A 15,413-nucleotide genomic window follows, 5' to 3' on the forward strand; every position below is an offset into this window, starting at 1 on the left:
ATACTTGCAGTTGAATGACAGCTGCTTCTTTTTATACCCATTTGCCTTTTAAACCCCAGTATTGCCGTGAGAACGAGCTGGCGGAGCCTATCTACCCCATACTACTGATCGGCCTCGCGAAGCTACTCCGTACACTTGGCCGCAACTTCGACACTCCCGCTTCCTGTCCGCCACCACCAACGGCGCCTCTCAACAGCGATACCCATTCTTCCTAATACCATTTCCTGTTTTAATATTCCCCGGTTAGAGCGTCTATCTATAATCCTCGCCAGCCATGGCTAGCCCGACTGGCTTCTCGTGCGCATACACCCCCCCCTGCTACCTATCCCTGATAGCCAAACCTCCGAGCGGTCTGACTAACATCGAGGATTCCACAGGATTAACGTCAACGACCCCAGCTTGATTTCGCTGGTGAACAAACTCCAGGATGTCTTTTCGACAGTCGGGGTAAGTGAAATGTGTTTTTGGAGCTGGTGGGAGCTTTGCCTGGACGGCGACGGCTTCCCGCCCCGCCGCATATACGTACTGACATCTGTTGGTCTGTTCTAGGTTACCAATCCCATCGATTTGCCCCAGATCGCCGTCGTCGGATCGCAGTCGAGCGGAAAGAGTTCGGTTTTAGAAAACATTGTTGGTCGGGACTTGTGAGTGGCTCTCAGGTCGCGGTGCGATGGTTGTAGTGGTATGCGTGCGTGTGGATTCAGTGGCTGACTAGAGTGGTTGTATAGTCTTCCTCGTGGTTCGGGAATTGTTACGCGGAGACCCCTCGTGCTGCAGCTTATCAACAAACCCGCAAGAAATTCGGTGAACGGATCGACAGACGAGAAGGTGGACAATACGACGGACGAGGCGGCGAACGTGAACGAGTACGGAGAGTTCCTGCATATCCCCGGACAGAAGTTCTACGATTTCAACAAGATCCGTGAAGAGATTGTTCGCGAAACCGAATCGAAAGTCGGCAAGAATGCAGGTATTTCGCCTATCCCGATTAACCTCCGCATCTACTCGCCCAACGTCCTTACCCTCACACTTGTCGATCTGCCCGGTTTGACCAAGGTTCCCGTGGGTGACCAGCCCAAGGATATCGAGCGACAGATCAGGGACATGGTTATGAGGTACATTAGCAAGCCCAACGCCATCATTCTTGCAGTGACCTCCGCCAACCAGGATCTGGCCAACTCGGACGGTCTGCAGCTGGCGCGTGAGGTGGACCCGGAGGGTCAACGTACGATTGGTGTGTTGACAAAGGTCGACCTCATGGACGAAGGAACCGACGTTGTGGATATCCTTGCGGGCAGGGTTATTCCATTGCGTTTGGGTTATGTGCCGGTGGTCAACCGTGGCCAGCGCGATATTGAGAACAAGCGGCCAATCGCGTCTGCTCTGGAGAATGAGAAGAACTTCTTCGAAAACCACAAGGCATATCGTAATAAGGCTTCATATTGCGGAACACCGTACTTGGCCAGAAAGCTGAACTTGGTTTGTACCCGACGCCAATTGTGTGGGCATGGAGCACTCGCTGACTGGCTTGTTATTAGATTCTCATGATGCACATTAAACAAACCTTGCCAGACATCAAGGCCCGCATTTCCTCCTCCCTTCAAAAGTACAGTTCTGAGCTTTCGCAGCTTGGTGATTCGCTGTTGGGCAACAGTGCCAACATTATTCTGAACATCATCACCGAATTTAGCAACGAATACCGCACAGTCTTGGAAGGACGGAACCAAGAACTCTCTAGCGCAGAATTGTCGGGCGGTGCGCGTATTAGCTTCGTCTTCCACGAGCTTTACTCGAACGGTATCAAGGCAGTTGATCCTTTCGACGCTGTGAAGGACATGGACATTCGGATGTTCCTTTACAACTCATCTGGTCCCTCACCCTCGCTGTTCGTTGGTACCACCGCTTTCGAATTGATTGTCAAGCAACAGATCAGAAGAATGGAGGACCCCAGCTTGAAGTGTATCTCTCTGGTCTACGACGAGCTTGTTCGTATCCTGGGTCAACTCCTGAACAAGCAGCTGTTCCGCAGATACCCCATGTTGAAGGAGAAGTTCCACGCCGTCGTCATTACTTTCTTCAAGAAGTGCATGGATCCAACGAACAAGCTGGTGCGGGATCTGGTCAACATGGAGTCATGCTACATCAACACTGGTCACCCTGACTTCCTCAATGGCCACCGCGTAAGTTTTCCAAACACTCTTCACTGCTTTGATCTATCCTAACTGGAATAGGCCATGGCCATTGTCAATGAACGTCAAGTTGCCGGAAAGCCTACCCAGGTTGACCCGAAGACCGGCAAGCCTCTCGCGAGCCGTGCGAACAGCCCGTCGTTGGAACCCCAGCCTGAAACCACCAACAACGCTGGATTCTTTGGAAGTTTCTGGGCCTCCAAGAACAAGAAGAAGGCGGCTGCTATGGAGCCTCCCCCGCCAACCCTCAAGGTGTCGGCCACCATGTCGGACCGCGAAAGTGCTGAAGTGGAGGTTATCAGTGAGTAATGCCCGCCAAATCTATGGATTACAAGCTAATATGGCTACAGAACTCCTGATCACTTCGTACTACAACATCGTCAAGCGGACTATGATTGACATGGTTCCCAAGGCCATCATGTACACTCTCGTTCAGTACGTACCATGCCGTTTCGCATATCTTGGATCTTATGCTGACTGTATCCTAGGTTCACCAAGGATGAGATGCAGCGTGAACTGCTCGAGAATATGTATCGCAACCAGGAACTCGACGACTTGCTCAAGGAAAGCGATTACACGATCCGCCGACGGAAAGAGTGCCAGCAGATGGTGGAGAGTCTGTCTCGCGCCAGCGAGATTGTCAGCCAGGTGCAGTAATCGCCTTCAATACTCTGTCTCGAACTATGGCCTGTTTCCTTTCCCTGATCCTTTCGCTTTCTTTTGGGTTCTGTCTGGTTGTGTTGCCTCGGAGGTGTTGTGTTTTACGTTTGCACGTCGTTCCGAAGTCAAGTCTCGATTCCATACCATAACGGTTCCTTTTGATGTCAAGTTGTCTGAGCTGAGATTCGATATCACGACTTTCTTTGTATCAATTAATGATTTGTTGATGTTTGATGTTCCGAGGTTCTCCTCCTTAGAGTATTTTCAAAGACTATTCTATATGGCGAATGTACAGCATTAGACGGTCTGAGCTGTGGATATTCAAAGATGTAGCCAGTGGAGAGCTTTGCTTTGAAGACCTGCCTGAACTCTCATTCACAACATCCCACATGGAAAAAACGTGCCTGAGAAGCCCTCAAATAGCACCACTTTAGATTAGTAGCTGAAAAGGAGTATACTCTTCAAAACCAGTCTATCGCCATAAACCTTTGTATACCCAATCCAAAATAAAAGAAAGTAAAAAAAACCCATCTCTACAAAATGATGTCGCCAGTATCCTGTGCATTCTGGTGAATGAGAGAGAAAGGATGTTTTAGTTAGGCTACGGCATTTCCATCTTTTTGGAGAGATCTCTCTCTTCTCCCTCTTTTGTTCCATTCTTTTACTTATACCAAGCGCGCGCTCTTTTGCTTTTCAGTTTGGTTGAGGTGGGCTTGTTCGTTCCTTTAAGATAGCCACACTACGATCTTTTGCTTTTGCGGTTGCTTTGCGCGGTTTGCTCTCCGGGTAGTGTCTAGTTTGGCCCTGGACTGGTGAGTTTCCTGCTTCGGGCTTTCTCAAGGACCTGGAGAGTTCATGGGGAAAGCGAGGTCCCTTCGCAGGCTCTTTGCGCCGGTGTACTGATAATAACGCGACAGTAGGAAGACACAATCTATCGCTCATTTCGCATTTGCGCCCAAGCTCTCGAATCACACCTTAGCTCGTCTCGACGCTTCCCACCCCAGACACACCATATCTTACCAGTACCTCACAGCGCATACACACCACACCAGTCTAACCAATCACACACCCCTTACGCCACCCTCACCTCTCGACATCAAAATGTGCTACACCCTAACCTTCCCCTCCCTCCCCTCCCTCTGCCATGCAGCCCCCAAGCACCTCGTCAATCTGACGATGTACTTCATCTGCGACGAGATCACCAATAATCCGCAATGGGGAATGGCGCATTGCAGGGCTGAGGATTGTGTTCCGTATGGGATTTTTGGGGGTTATCGGTCGAAGGGCGAGTGTCCGCATTGTATTGGGGGGAGGGTGCTTTTTGTATGTTCTTTTCCTTTCCAGCCGCTATTGATGGCTGGGGAGAGGTGAAGGGAAGGGAAAGCTGATGTGTAGCAGTTCATGGAGAGTGGTGATTATCAGGGTGTTAGTGGAAGAGAGTCGGAGGGATCTGAGGATGGTATCTACGAGCAGGAATCTGGAGAGTCTGGACAGGAGAGCTGGGCTTTTTTCTAGCATTTCTCCGTTTGTCTTGGCTTGTCTCATGCCTTGAAAAGTTGCGGTTGGGGTCGTTTGTTGGTGTGCTTTTCTTTCGACTTGGGATTCCTAACCGATGGATTGAGTCATTTGAGTCAGTTGGCTACAGGAAGAGGAACGCGGGAGATACAGCATCGAAGAGTGGCAGGTCAAAAGTCCTATCCATTTTGCATCTGACGTCTGGCCTTCAGGCACTTTATTTCTGCAAGAACAGGCTTATTGGCCTGCTATCTAGGATTTGGAGATGTATTTACCATATTAATGTCTAATAATGATACCCTATCAATACAATTATCAATACAATTATCACGCTCTTCTAAATTCTCGTAGTCCTATTTCTACACATGCCCGTTGGTGAGTTTCAAGCGTTGGCCTTTCGGTCACTTGTATGAAATGATCGAACAGGATGATTTCCAAACTCACGCATTCCGCGCACTCGTTTGCCACTTCGACTGAATCCCCATAGCCCTAGTCCTATATACTCCCGCTGGATAGTTTCAAGAGATGCCTTTTCGGTCACGTGTATGAGATGATTGAACAGGACGTTGTCATTGCATTGCCTTTGGCCATACGATCTTTGACAGCCTCCAACCTCTCAAATGTGAAGAGGGTAAAAGTGAGCTCGCGCACTTCGAAGGGACAAATGTCTTGATGATTTCGCAAAGGCGATTGTCTCGCCAATGTCACCAACATGGATGACTCCATTCGTCACAGATCTTTGCGGTGAGTTCACTACCACAAGCCGTTCTTCGGGACATTTGAACGCTGACCACGCAGGAGCCTGAGTGGCTCCGAGGGTTGCACCGTGCGGCAGAATGTGCGCGTTTTGTTGACCCCAATCACATATCCAGATAATGCCGACTCCACAAGTCTAGGTAGTGTTATGTAAAAGTCCAACCGATAAGAAATCAGGGCCAGGGACCGGACACCATCGTTGGCATGGGGCTTGTGCGAGAATGTCGTCTTCACTATTCGAACGAAGAAAAGATTTCCAAAGGGGGCACCTGAGATAGTGATAATCCCGGGCAACTTCTGCGTCCCCGTCCCACGATGGGGCTCATTTTCAAAGAGATCCATTATGCTGATTTGATAGATGGACGGGAATGAATTTCTGGTGCGCTCTGATCGGTTCTCATCTCCAGGTCAATTGCAACAGGAAAGCTGAAAGATTGTAGACTGGGGTCACTTTCTACTGGGTGAGAGAAGCCAGGCACTTTCGCAAGAGGTGTCAATAAAAGCGAAGAAGTGTCTGCTTTCGAATACCTTTCTCAGCTTTCGACCTGTGGCGCATGGTTCGTCTCATCGCGAAGAATCTCATACGCGGATCTCCCGTCCAGTTGCATGACTCTCTTGCCTCGTCGAAGCAAAAGATGGCGGCTGGTTCGGTAGCTTGTGGCGTGTCTCCATGATTATATAGCAGGCATTTCACCAAACGTCGAAGACCTGGCCTTCAAATCGGTCAGTGGGTCTATGAAAATGTCCTTGGTAATCGAATTTCTTTGATGCTGAGATGGCGGGTTTTTCCCTTGGTCTCTGGACACTTTCCTGTGAGTATACATGCTGCGTGTCACATATGCGCTGCGGAACTCGCGATCTAGCCAGGTAAACGAGTACAATGCTACCGGCAAAGTAACATTCAAAAAAGGCAGTCATTGATCCATGGTAGAAAGGCCGAGGCCGAGGAGGTATTGTCGGAGGAAGTAGAAGTGCCATGCTGGTGCATTAACTAGATGGTGAGCGGCTACGGATTGTTCGCCTTGATTTGACGACAACGTCAACTGAGCAGCTATATACCACATGGAAATGAACTTACCAGCACCGAGTCGCTGTTTGAAGCTGGACTGCATAGGATTTGCCTATGCCGCTCAGGCCTATAATGGAGATGTATGGCGCTAGGTCCCTCTTCGTGCTAAATTCTTTATAGTACTGTCGAATCTTTTCATACAGTGCCCCCCCCGGGGGGGGGGGGGGGGGGTGAATATCTTCTAGGGCGTTGTCAAAGGGGTGTGCTGACTGTTCGAGGGTAGAAGTTCCCTCTGCGCATTCAAATATTCAGCAGAGTACTCAAGATTGTAGAACACATTGATGCGTAGCATTTCGAGCCATATGAGTACTCTGTCTGTTTGTGTAACCTTTGTGAAGGGTGAATCTATTCCAGGTCCGAGGCTTCCTTGTACTCTCATGGTCTATGCAAAGGAGTTGCACGGTGCAGTTTTGGGTACTGTGGCACATTCCGAGGACGCTTGTTTCGATTGGATTGAGACCAGCGAGCAGCTCTGCCATCTGGACTTCACGAGTTCCACCGTTTGAGCCGCGGAGAAAGTTGGGAGCACGACTTTCGAAGGAGTACGACGGTTCTTGCCGTAAAGTCTGGACTGAACATTCACCAGGTCAATGATATACTAGAAGTGAAGCATAGGAATACTTACCCCACCTACCCCAACTCAACCGACCCCAACATCTCCAATATAAATCCCCCAGACCCACCATGACACTCCCCGCGATTTTTCTCTGAGTCAACTTCTCTATTCCTGCTGTCAACACAAGAACAAGACAACGAGACAATGGCTCCAATTCGTCGCGTAGCCGTTGCGCAGTGGTACATCAAGGTAAGCTCTCACTATGACATGGGAATGGGTGCAGCATTGACAATCGCAGGAACTAGCCATCGACGAGAACCACGCGAAAGCATGCCAATTCATCCGCGAAGCAGCCGCGCAAGGCGCTAAACTTGTCGTTTTGCCGGAGTAAGCACTCCCTACGCTATTCATGAACGAAGTAATTCGCTGACACCGACAAGATATCATCTGAACGGCTTCACCCCGTCTAACCCCCTCTACATCCACCAAACAACAACCTACAAATCCTACCTCCAAACCTACCAATCCCTCGCCCGCGACCTCTCCATCTCCCTCGTCCCCGGCACAATCGTCGAAAACCACACCCCAACCTCTGCCCAAGACCCAGATTCAAACGAAAAACCTCTCCTCTACAACACCGCCTACTTCATCGCCCCCACCGGCGACATCCTAGGCTCCTACCGGAAGAAGAATATCTGGCATCCTGAGCGTGAGTATTTGACTTCTTCGGGAGAGGAGCCGCATGAGGTGATTGAGACGCCCGTCGGGAAGGTCGGGTTGCTGGTTTGTTGGGATGTGGCGTTTCCGGAGGCGTTTCGGGAGTTGATTTTGAAGGGGGCGGAGATTATTATTATTCCGACGTTCTGTAAGTTGCATTGTTGTTGGTGGGTATGGGTAGTTTGCTGATATGTATGCAGGGAGTCGGTATGATGCGTCCCCCGAGGCGCTGCAATACAACCGTTCGTCTGAAGTGCTGTTTCTCGAGTCGACGCTTACGGCGCGGACTTTTGAGAACACTTGCGGGATTATCTTTGCGAATGTTGCTGGGGGACCTGGGGATCAGTATTTTGGGCTATCGAGGGTTGTCTTGCCGGTTGTGGGTGTTGTCGGGGATATGGGGAACAAGGAGGACGTGATGGTTGTGGATATGGATATGGGGCTGGTAAGGATTGCGGAGGAGAACTATAAGGTTAGACAGGATATTAAGAAGGAGGGGTGGCATTATGTTTATAGACATAGTGCTGCGTGATCATTGCATGAGATCTATGTATTAGGTATTAGATGTGGCACTTGTATATACATGCGTGAATCTATCAGACATGGCAAATTGAAGACGTGAGCAGACATGAATAGACATGAATAGACATAAATGTAGACAACAGACAGTAAATAATAAATCGTATATTCCGTACATCACCATCAAACCAGAGACGCAAACTCCGGCTTCTTACTAACCCTATATACCAGCCGATCGGTCCAGAAATGCGAAAAAACTGCATGCAACGTTGGGACAGCTCCGAATATCGTTCCGGCGATGGGGAAACAGATCCTCTCCAGGAGGAACGGCAAGTACCACCAGACGCGCATGGCAAAGCCCGTATCATTCACGTTCGCTTGCAGCATGTCTCCCTTCCTTGTGTGGAGGCAGAGATTGTACCAACGTTCGTATAGGGCGAGGCACAGGTTCATCCAGATGAAGGAGGCTGTGCGGAGAATGTTGGTGACAAACAACGCGAGGTGCATGTTGGGGTGCAGTGACGAAGAAGTAAATTCGTAAACAGCGGAGAACACCATCAGGATCATCAGTTGAACGGGAAGGAAATGTGCTTCCCAGAGTAGATGAAGGAGAGCCAGGTGTCTAGGACGGAGGAAGAGACATCTACTGTGTAAACGGAGGTAGGTCAAGGTGCGACGGGTCGCAAAGCCAGGGTCCAGCGCTCCCCACATATTTCTTAGGGCTTGACGATACCGGGCGTGGCAGGTATCGAGGGTTCAACGGTACTTGGATATCTTTCGATCTCTGGCCGTATCACCGGACACGTTACACTGGCTAGCGGGGACGTAGACCACGCGCGTGAGCAGGTTGCCAGCGGTTTCAAAGTAGCATTTGAGCATCGTGTGCATATCCTCGCCGATTGCAGTTGGGTCGCTGTCCCAGCCACCGACCTTCTCAGCTAGAGACAATGGTAACGAGTACACGGATGTTGGAATCGAGATGGTCGTGCCTGGGTACATGGTCGAGAGACCAGCGAAGCCCCAAATAAGATCTGCACAGCGGACGAGTATGGGACTTTCGTGGGAGTTGCGGTCGAAGATGATCGGGCAGGAATAGAGGGTGCGGTCTGTGTCGTCTGTGAGGTGGGCATAATGGAGACGACGAATTTCGGTGAAGCAGTCCTGCCACAGATGCGTATCGGCTGTTCCAGTTAGTTTCATCCTGTTCTGCACCGGAAAGGAGTGGCTAACCGTCAATCACTGTGATGATGACATTGCAGGAGCCAGGACTGAGCTCTGCACGGTGGACATGGACGATCTGACGAGCTGCAAAGGCGACATTCGAGCTCTTGCCTGCAATCTCTCCTTGTAACCCTGCGGGGTGGAACATGCTTCGAACGTGGAGGAAGAACTTTTCGAACTTCGAGATGAGTTTCTGAGCTTTGTCCGCGGTTTCGGTTTCCTTCTGCTCCATTGCGAGATAGATCTAGGGATGTCAGCTAGACTCGGGAAAAAGAGATGTCAAGCTCACCTCATACTGCGAACGAGCTCGTGGGTGACTAGCAAACACGTTCAAAGTAGTCATAAGCGTATGGAGATTCTCCCCATAGTTAGGTAGTATAATAGCATGAATCACCTCTTGGTCACCCACCTCGTACACCTCGGGATCGTTGAACTTTGAAACGGACGGATCAGGGTCATCGACGAAGTCCTCCTGGCTTGCTTTCCAACGTCTGCTCAGGACCTGCTTGGTTTGTCTGGTAACATACCAAAGAGACCAAGACAGACGAGTAGCGAACCAAAGCATGTTCGTGTGGACGAGGAGCGTGTAAACCATGAAGATCTTCTGTGCAACATTGAGAACTGGATTATCCCCCCGTCGAGGGAGGAGGCCCTTTGGCAGGAGGCCAAAGTGAGTTCCATGGCGAGAAGGGAATCGAGTTAGATGTAAAGACTAGCAGGAATATCAAGGCAATGGTGCTGAATCCAGGAAGACAGCGTGACGCCCACTGGAGCATCTTGGCGAGGTTGATGGCCCCAAGGCTGGGGAGAGTGAGATGGAGGTGCACAGTTCAGATGAAGAGAGGCTCATGGCTTTTGAGCAAATATAGAAATCATGTGACCGTCTGGTATAGGAGTACAGTGTAAATGTTCCTGACAACCAGTCATTGGGCTAGAAAAGGACTCATGGCAGTAGGAATTGGGGATTTGCATTGTATCCGTGAGTGATCAGCTGACTATAGCCTTTTGCCCGCATAGCTTATATTTTGATCCATGTGCTGGTCTAAAATTGCGTCCAAGCTCACTTGTCTGGAGATTGTTAGTACGGAGCACATACTACTGATACCACTGCTGAAGATGCTCAACTCCGGATGGTGATACCTGTTTTAGGGCTGTAGAAGAATCCTTGCACTCGTACCGTTCTTTCAAGTGAGCTATATACATACTCGAGTATACTACACCCCTGTATCGACACCCCTCATACATTCACCGTATGTCTATATCGCCCAAAATGGAAATTGGCCCATCCATTTAGCTCAACCAATAAGCGTATAGGAAGTACCTCGTGGACACCGATGCTGACCAATAAGCGCGCCGTACCGCAGCCTGTGGCCCGACCACTTGCTATGGCTTCATGATGGCCAAAAGAGGAAATGGAAATAGGTCTATGCGGAGAGACTTGATCACTTTAGCCCTGGTAGCATACTATGTACACAAGTACTGCAATCACACCGATTGTTTGCCTTCTGCACTGCCACCACCATCCTTCTGCCGGCTGCGGGGATTCAACCAGTCGTTTCGCGACATCGGGGCTCTCCGTGTGCTCGTCTCAGCCACGCGGGTTGTATACTCTATCATTCATGGTAGATAAGTTCGCGCATGGATCCTGTGTTTCCATCCCGATCACGCATTCCGTGCAGAGTATGAAGTACACATGGCGCTGCTGACCGAATCGGACAGGCGCAGCAACGCTTTGATACCGACAATATCCCGAAACACCCTTGTCAAATGATATATCCAAGATGATCTGGCAAACTCCATAAAAAAATGATCTGATCTGATACGGCGATACGGTGTAGTCCAAAACGTGGTCGGAATACCTGCCTTAACCGCCGGCATCGCGGATATCAACGCTTCGGTATGAAGTGTCTGGCATCGATGATGACGGTTGGTGGCAGCTTATATGATCAATATCTGGCGCCTACTATGAATCCTGAGTTGGAAAGGACCTTGATTTCACCACCACCGTTCTATATTTCCCAATCAAGTCGATGTTAGCAGCCGTTGTATGACCGATGCGACGGAGGAACATATGGCAGAAATATCAACCGTGAGTTCTACGCGGGAGTTACGGCACCAAGAATTTGTACATATCAGTTCAAAAATAGGTTTATCTTGCATTGTCGCATTTGTTTGCTTCTTTTGCCATGTCGGTGCCGATTTCCCACATAGTATACTAGTCAGTTCAGGGATGAGAGAATGTCAGAGCCAGCCGGTCCAAAGCGGCGACACCGTGATATTGGGGCATTCTTTTCTTTTTATTTTGCCGGATATCCGAAATCAGAGTCAGAATTGTCGGAATAACCGTAGAATATTGCGACAGAAGAAGAAACGAAAAGAAAAGTGATACGGAAGATTGTATGGCTGATCTATGGCTAGCGGTGGTCAGCAAGTCGGTGTATATCTGCCCCTATGCATATGCACGACAAGAGACCTGCAAGATAAAGCCGATAAAGCACAGCAAAAAAAGCAAAACCACCGAAATCCCTGTAAGCTGCAGCTTGGAACCGAAAAGTCGGATATCCGGTGAGGAGCAAAAGGCCGGAATTGGCCAAGGTCGCATTAAGGAATCCATTAGGGACTGGGATTAGCTAGCCATTATACTAGTTAGTTAACTAGGTACGGTCAAGGTAGAATTCTCACGGCATTCCTGCATCCACCTGCAGCGATCTCACAACCTGCCAAGATTCGAGGCCCCAATAGACTGTGAAATTATTCATTCTCAGTAGTTTTGAGGCTATACAAAAAAGTATTGTCGAGTCCCAAGCGGGAGATCAGGTGAGATCAGGTGATTGTACACTGTCATCCCCTCAACCATACAACCTTCTTGTCTACATTTATCTGTCCCATCCTCCAGCAACCCAGAGAGAACCCACAGAGGATCATGAATCCTTTATTCTGATACAACGATCGTCGCCGTGCAGCACGCCGTTTGTGCATTGCGTCGTCGGTCGCAAAGCACTGTCCACGAGCCCCAGTGAGCGATTTCTGGCAATCTCTGCTGCCTCGCCATAAGCTCTTCGAGTTTTCCTATTCGAGCTGAAGAGTTTTTTTTTTTTTTTTTTTTTTGCCTGCGCTATTCTTTTTCGTTTCTCTTATCCTCCGACTCTTTTTCTACCTGCTTTCCTTTTGTGTGTGTGTGTGCATGTGTGGCCTTTGATTTGGTTGCGCCTGGCTAGTTGTCCCTCTTCGCTTTAGTATCACCATTCATCATGACCTTGGACACCTCGGTTCTGTTTAAAGGTCGCCCGGTTTGGACCAGAGACTAACAGTATCTCGTCCGATTCTTTTCTGTCCTGTCAATTGTGTGCGATTGTCCTGTCTTGACCAGGTGTCAGGGACGATTTCGGCATCTGACCGCGTGTGGTAGCTTATCACCACTCCCCATGACCGTTTCGGTATGAGAAGCTAACTTTTGTCGCTCAATTGCTAGAATCATAGCCACTCACATGAATATCACCGGTTTGAAGTCCCCACGGTTTCCCTCTTCCGTCGCTCGTGGGCGTCGTTCAACGACGGCCCGCTCGGTCGTCAGGATGTTTTCCAAATTCATCAAGAAGACCGTCGAGGTCAAGTCCCGCATTCCATTCGTGAGGGACATTCATATGAACTTTATCCTCCTCCATTATACCTACATTATTTGCATGAGCTTCATCGCCTCCATCATCATCTATCCCGGAACCAAGCTGGCGTATATCGATGCCCTCTTCTTCTCCGCCGGCGCCGCAACCCAGAGCGGCTTGAACACCGTTGATTTCAATCTGCTGCACACCTATCAGCAAGTCGTCTTGTACTTTGTCTCCATGCTCACCACCCCGATCTTCATCCATACCATGTTGGTGTTCATCCGTCTCTACTGGTTCGAAAAGCGTTTCCAGCATGTCGTTCGTGACGCTCGCAACTTGCGCGCCACCCGAACCCGAATGCGCACCGTCACAGAGGGCAAGGAGGATGACGATGATAGCCGTGATTATGACAGGGAAGAGCGGGGCATCACCAGCCAGCCTATTGTTGTCTTGCGCAACGAATCGGGTGATGCTGTCCACAAAACGCCACAGGGCTCCCCGATCAAAAACCAAACTCCCGATGATTCGGATTCTACTCGCAGTCCTACCGATACAAGGCCGGTCAATGGTGAGGATAGTAATAATTCCAGTGACCGCGAGGACTCTGGACAGCGCACCCCCAGACTGGGTCTTGGGAGTTTGCGCGTCCCCTCCCAAGTGAGCCCCGACCAGCACATCGCCTTCCTGGAGCACCAGCGGCAAAATAAAGGAGCTCTGCGCATTCCCAGTCCACGCGAATACGATCGCGGTGGTATGCCTGAGGTGCTGGAAGAAGAAGACGGCGATGGGGAAGAACTTGCCAAACAGACGAGTCGGGAGTTCAATGAGGCTCGAGAGGCTGACGATGAAGTCCCCCCAATGGAGGGCCCGCACATTACTATCAACGAGCCGGAGATTACGCGGACAAAAACTCGACAGTCTACCATTCCTCGCATGGATACTCGTCCCACCGTCCGTGAGACCAAGGACACGAGCGATGCCAGTCCCTTTGGTCGAGCCCGACGTGGCACGATGAACAGTATCGTTCGGTCCTTCACCCAAGAACGCGACCGACCAACTCTTCCGTATCTCAGCTGGGATGCTACTGTTGGTCGAAACTCCAACTTTGTCGACCTGACCGAAGAACAACGTGACGAGCTGGGAGGCATCGAGTATCGTGCTCTGAAGACCCTGGCCGTTGTGCTGATCGCCTACTATGTTGGCTTCCATCTTCTGGGCGTCGTCTGCATGGTTCCCTGGATTATACATACCCATTGGGGCTCTGTCGTCCAGGCCGCTGGCCAGGGCCGTCCATGGTGGGGAATCTTCACCTCGGGTTCGGCGTTTAACGACGTCGGCTTCACCTTGACTCCGGACTCGATGAGCTCGTTCCAAGGTGCCATCTTCCCGCTGTTGCTTTTGGCCTTTCTCATTATCATTGGCAATACGGGGTTCCCGTGCATGCTTCGGCTGATCATCTGGGTTTGTTCCCAGGTGGTTCCCGTTGACAGTCCGCTGTGGGAGGAGTTGAAATTTTTGCTTGACCACCCCCGTCGCTGCTTCACGCTTCTTTTCCCGCGCAATGCCACCTGGTGGCTGTTTGCAATCCTCATTGCGCTCAACGGCATTGACTTGATCTTTTTCATCATCCTGGACCTCAATGATCCAGCGGTAACTGCCCTGCCTGCTGGAATCCGGGTTCTGGATGGTTTGTTTCAGGCGGCCTGTACGAGAACGGCGGGTTTCGCGGTTGTGGGGATTTCAGACTTGCATCCAGCCGTCCAGGTGTCGTACATGATCATGATGTATATCTCCGTGTTCCCGATTGCCATTTCGATGCGACGGACGAATGTGTACGAAGAGAAAAGTCTTGGTGTTTATCCCACGGAGCCTGAAGATGAAGAGGATGAAGATCAGCAAACCGCACCCACGTATATCGGGGCTCACCTGCGGAAGCAGCTGAGTTTTGACTTGTGGTACGTGTTTCTCGGGTTGTTCATCATCGCCATCGTCGAGGGTGGTCGCCTGAAGGATACAAAGGAGTACTCGTTCCAGCTTTGGTCGGTTCTGTTTGAGGTGGTCTCGGCATACGGTACTGTTGGACTGTCGATGGGATATCCGGGCGTCAACACATCATTCGTGGGTGAATTCCAAGTCATCTCGAAGCTCGTGATTATTGCAATGCAGGTCCGTGGACGTCATCGTGGTCTGCCCTATACTCTCGACCGTGCAATCTTGCTGCCATCGGAAGCACTGAATCAACAAGAAATTGCGGATGGCGAGCGGCGCATGCGACGACGCGCGTCGAACCTCAGCGGCACGATGTCTATGGACCGTCAGCAATCTCAGGCACGAACGGAGACTGGTCTGTCGACAGGCCTGGACACGCGGGATCGTGATTCGTATATGAATGCCGACGCAGTTCTGCATCGACATGGCACCCTGCGATCCCAACGATCGCAACGATAAAAAAACATTTCCTTTCATTCCGTTTACCGTTTGCACTCTTGGAATTGGATTGGCGTCGAGTGTTAAAAAAAAAACGTTATTATTCTAATTATCGTGTTATTCCGAGCGAGCAAGGTGTTGGAGAGTCCTTTTTTTTTTTTTTTTTTTTTTTTTTTTTT

The 15,413-nt window shown here is 50.2% G+C and overlaps 6 protein-coding genes across 6 annotated transcripts; 3 read left to right on the forward strand and 3 right to left on the reverse strand.

The window, feature by feature from the left end:
• Positions 1–3: 3 nt before the first annotated feature.
• ASPGLDRAFT_62198 (dynamin-like GTPase vpsA) lies at positions 4–3,289 on the forward strand. The gene is made up of 8 exons (XM_022548514.1): positions 4–297; positions 378–447; positions 550–644; positions 729–1,479; positions 1,539–2,180; positions 2,232–2,490; positions 2,540–2,624; positions 2,678–3,289. Exons 1-8 carry the CDS (start codon positions 275–277, stop codon positions 2,844–2,846), a joined length of 2,094 nt encoding a protein of 697 aa, XP_022395574.1. The 5' UTR covers positions 4–274; the 3' UTR covers positions 2,847–3,289.
• A 661-nt stretch (positions 3,290–3,950) lies between these two features.
• ASPGLDRAFT_62199 (uncharacterized protein) lies at positions 3,951–4,459 on the forward strand (the record flags this gene model as incomplete). Its single annotated transcript, XM_022548515.1, has 2 exons — positions 3,951–4,172; positions 4,248–4,459. The coding sequence occupies 2 exons, from the start codon at positions 3,951–3,953 to the stop codon at positions 4,362–4,364; spliced, it is 339 nt and encodes a 112-aa protein (XP_022395575.1). The 3' UTR covers positions 4,365–4,459.
• An 892-nt stretch (positions 4,460–5,351) lies between these two features.
• Positions 5,352–6,312, reverse strand: ASPGLDRAFT_1091503 (uncharacterized protein). Its single transcript, XM_022539549.1, has 3 exons — positions 6,199–6,312; positions 5,815–6,141; positions 5,352–5,755 (listed from the first exon to the last, which is right to left on the reverse strand). Exons 2-3 carry the CDS (start codon positions 6,096–6,098, stop codon positions 5,614–5,616), a joined length of 426 nt encoding a protein of 141 aa, XP_022395576.1. The 5' UTR covers positions 6,099–6,141; positions 6,199–6,312; the 3' UTR covers positions 5,352–5,613.
• A 637-nt stretch (positions 6,313–6,949) lies between these two features.
• On the forward strand, positions 6,950–7,994 carry ASPGLDRAFT_40382 (carbon-nitrogen hydrolase family protein; the record flags this gene model as incomplete). Its single annotated transcript, XM_022545213.1, has 4 exons — positions 6,950–6,994; positions 7,044–7,132; positions 7,186–7,610; positions 7,663–7,994. 4 exons carry the CDS (start codon positions 6,950–6,952, stop codon positions 7,992–7,994), a joined length of 891 nt encoding a protein of 296 aa, XP_022395577.1.
• A 170-nt stretch (positions 7,995–8,164) lies between these two features.
• ASPGLDRAFT_40383 (uncharacterized protein) lies at positions 8,165–8,692 on the reverse strand (the record flags this gene model as incomplete). Its single annotated transcript, XM_022545214.1, has 1 exon — positions 8,165–8,692. The coding sequence occupies one exon, from the start codon at positions 8,690–8,692 to the stop codon at positions 8,165–8,167; it is 528 nt and encodes a 175-aa protein (XP_022395578.1).
• Positions 8,693–8,737: 45 nt separating this feature from the next.
• Positions 8,738–9,797, reverse strand: ASPGLDRAFT_62201 (glycosyltransferase family 2 protein; the record flags this gene model as incomplete). Its single annotated transcript, XM_022548516.1, has 3 exons — positions 8,738–9,162; positions 9,212–9,446; positions 9,492–9,797. The coding sequence occupies 3 exons, from the start codon at positions 9,795–9,797 to the stop codon at positions 8,738–8,740; spliced, it is 966 nt and encodes a 321-aa protein (XP_022395579.1).
• Between the last annotated feature and the right edge of the window lie 5,616 nt (positions 9,798–15,413).

Source organism: Aspergillus glaucus, assembly GCF_001890805.1.
Source record: "Aspergillus glaucus CBS 516.65 unplaced genomic scaffold ASPGLscaffold_38, whole genome shotgun sequence".
In the NCBI taxonomy this organism is placed as follows: domain Eukaryota; kingdom Fungi; phylum Ascomycota; class Eurotiomycetes; order Eurotiales; family Aspergillaceae; genus Aspergillus; species Aspergillus glaucus.

Excerpts from the sequence above, each read along its gene's own strand:
- ASPGLDRAFT_62198 (XM_022548514.1), top strand. The coding sequence starts at position 275 with ATGGCTAGCCCGACTGGCTTCTC. Across the intron at positions 1,480-1,538 it reads TGGCCAGAAAGCTGAACTTG|ATTCTCATGATGCACATTAA; the intron begins GTTTGTACCCGA and ends GCTTGTTATTAG. Across the intron at positions 2,491-2,539 it reads TGCTGAAGTGGAGGTTATCA|AACTCCTGATCACTTCGTAC; the intron begins GTGAGTAATGCC and ends ATATGGCTACAG.
- ASPGLDRAFT_1091503 (XM_022539549.1), bottom strand. The coding sequence starts at position 6,098 with ATGGCACTTCTACTTCCTCCGACAATACCTCCTCGGCCTCGGCCTTTC. Across the intron at positions 5,756-5,814 it reads GGCCAGGTCTTCGACGTTTG|CTTTTGCTTCGACGAGGCAA; the intron begins GTGAAATGCCTG and ends ACCAGCCGCCAT.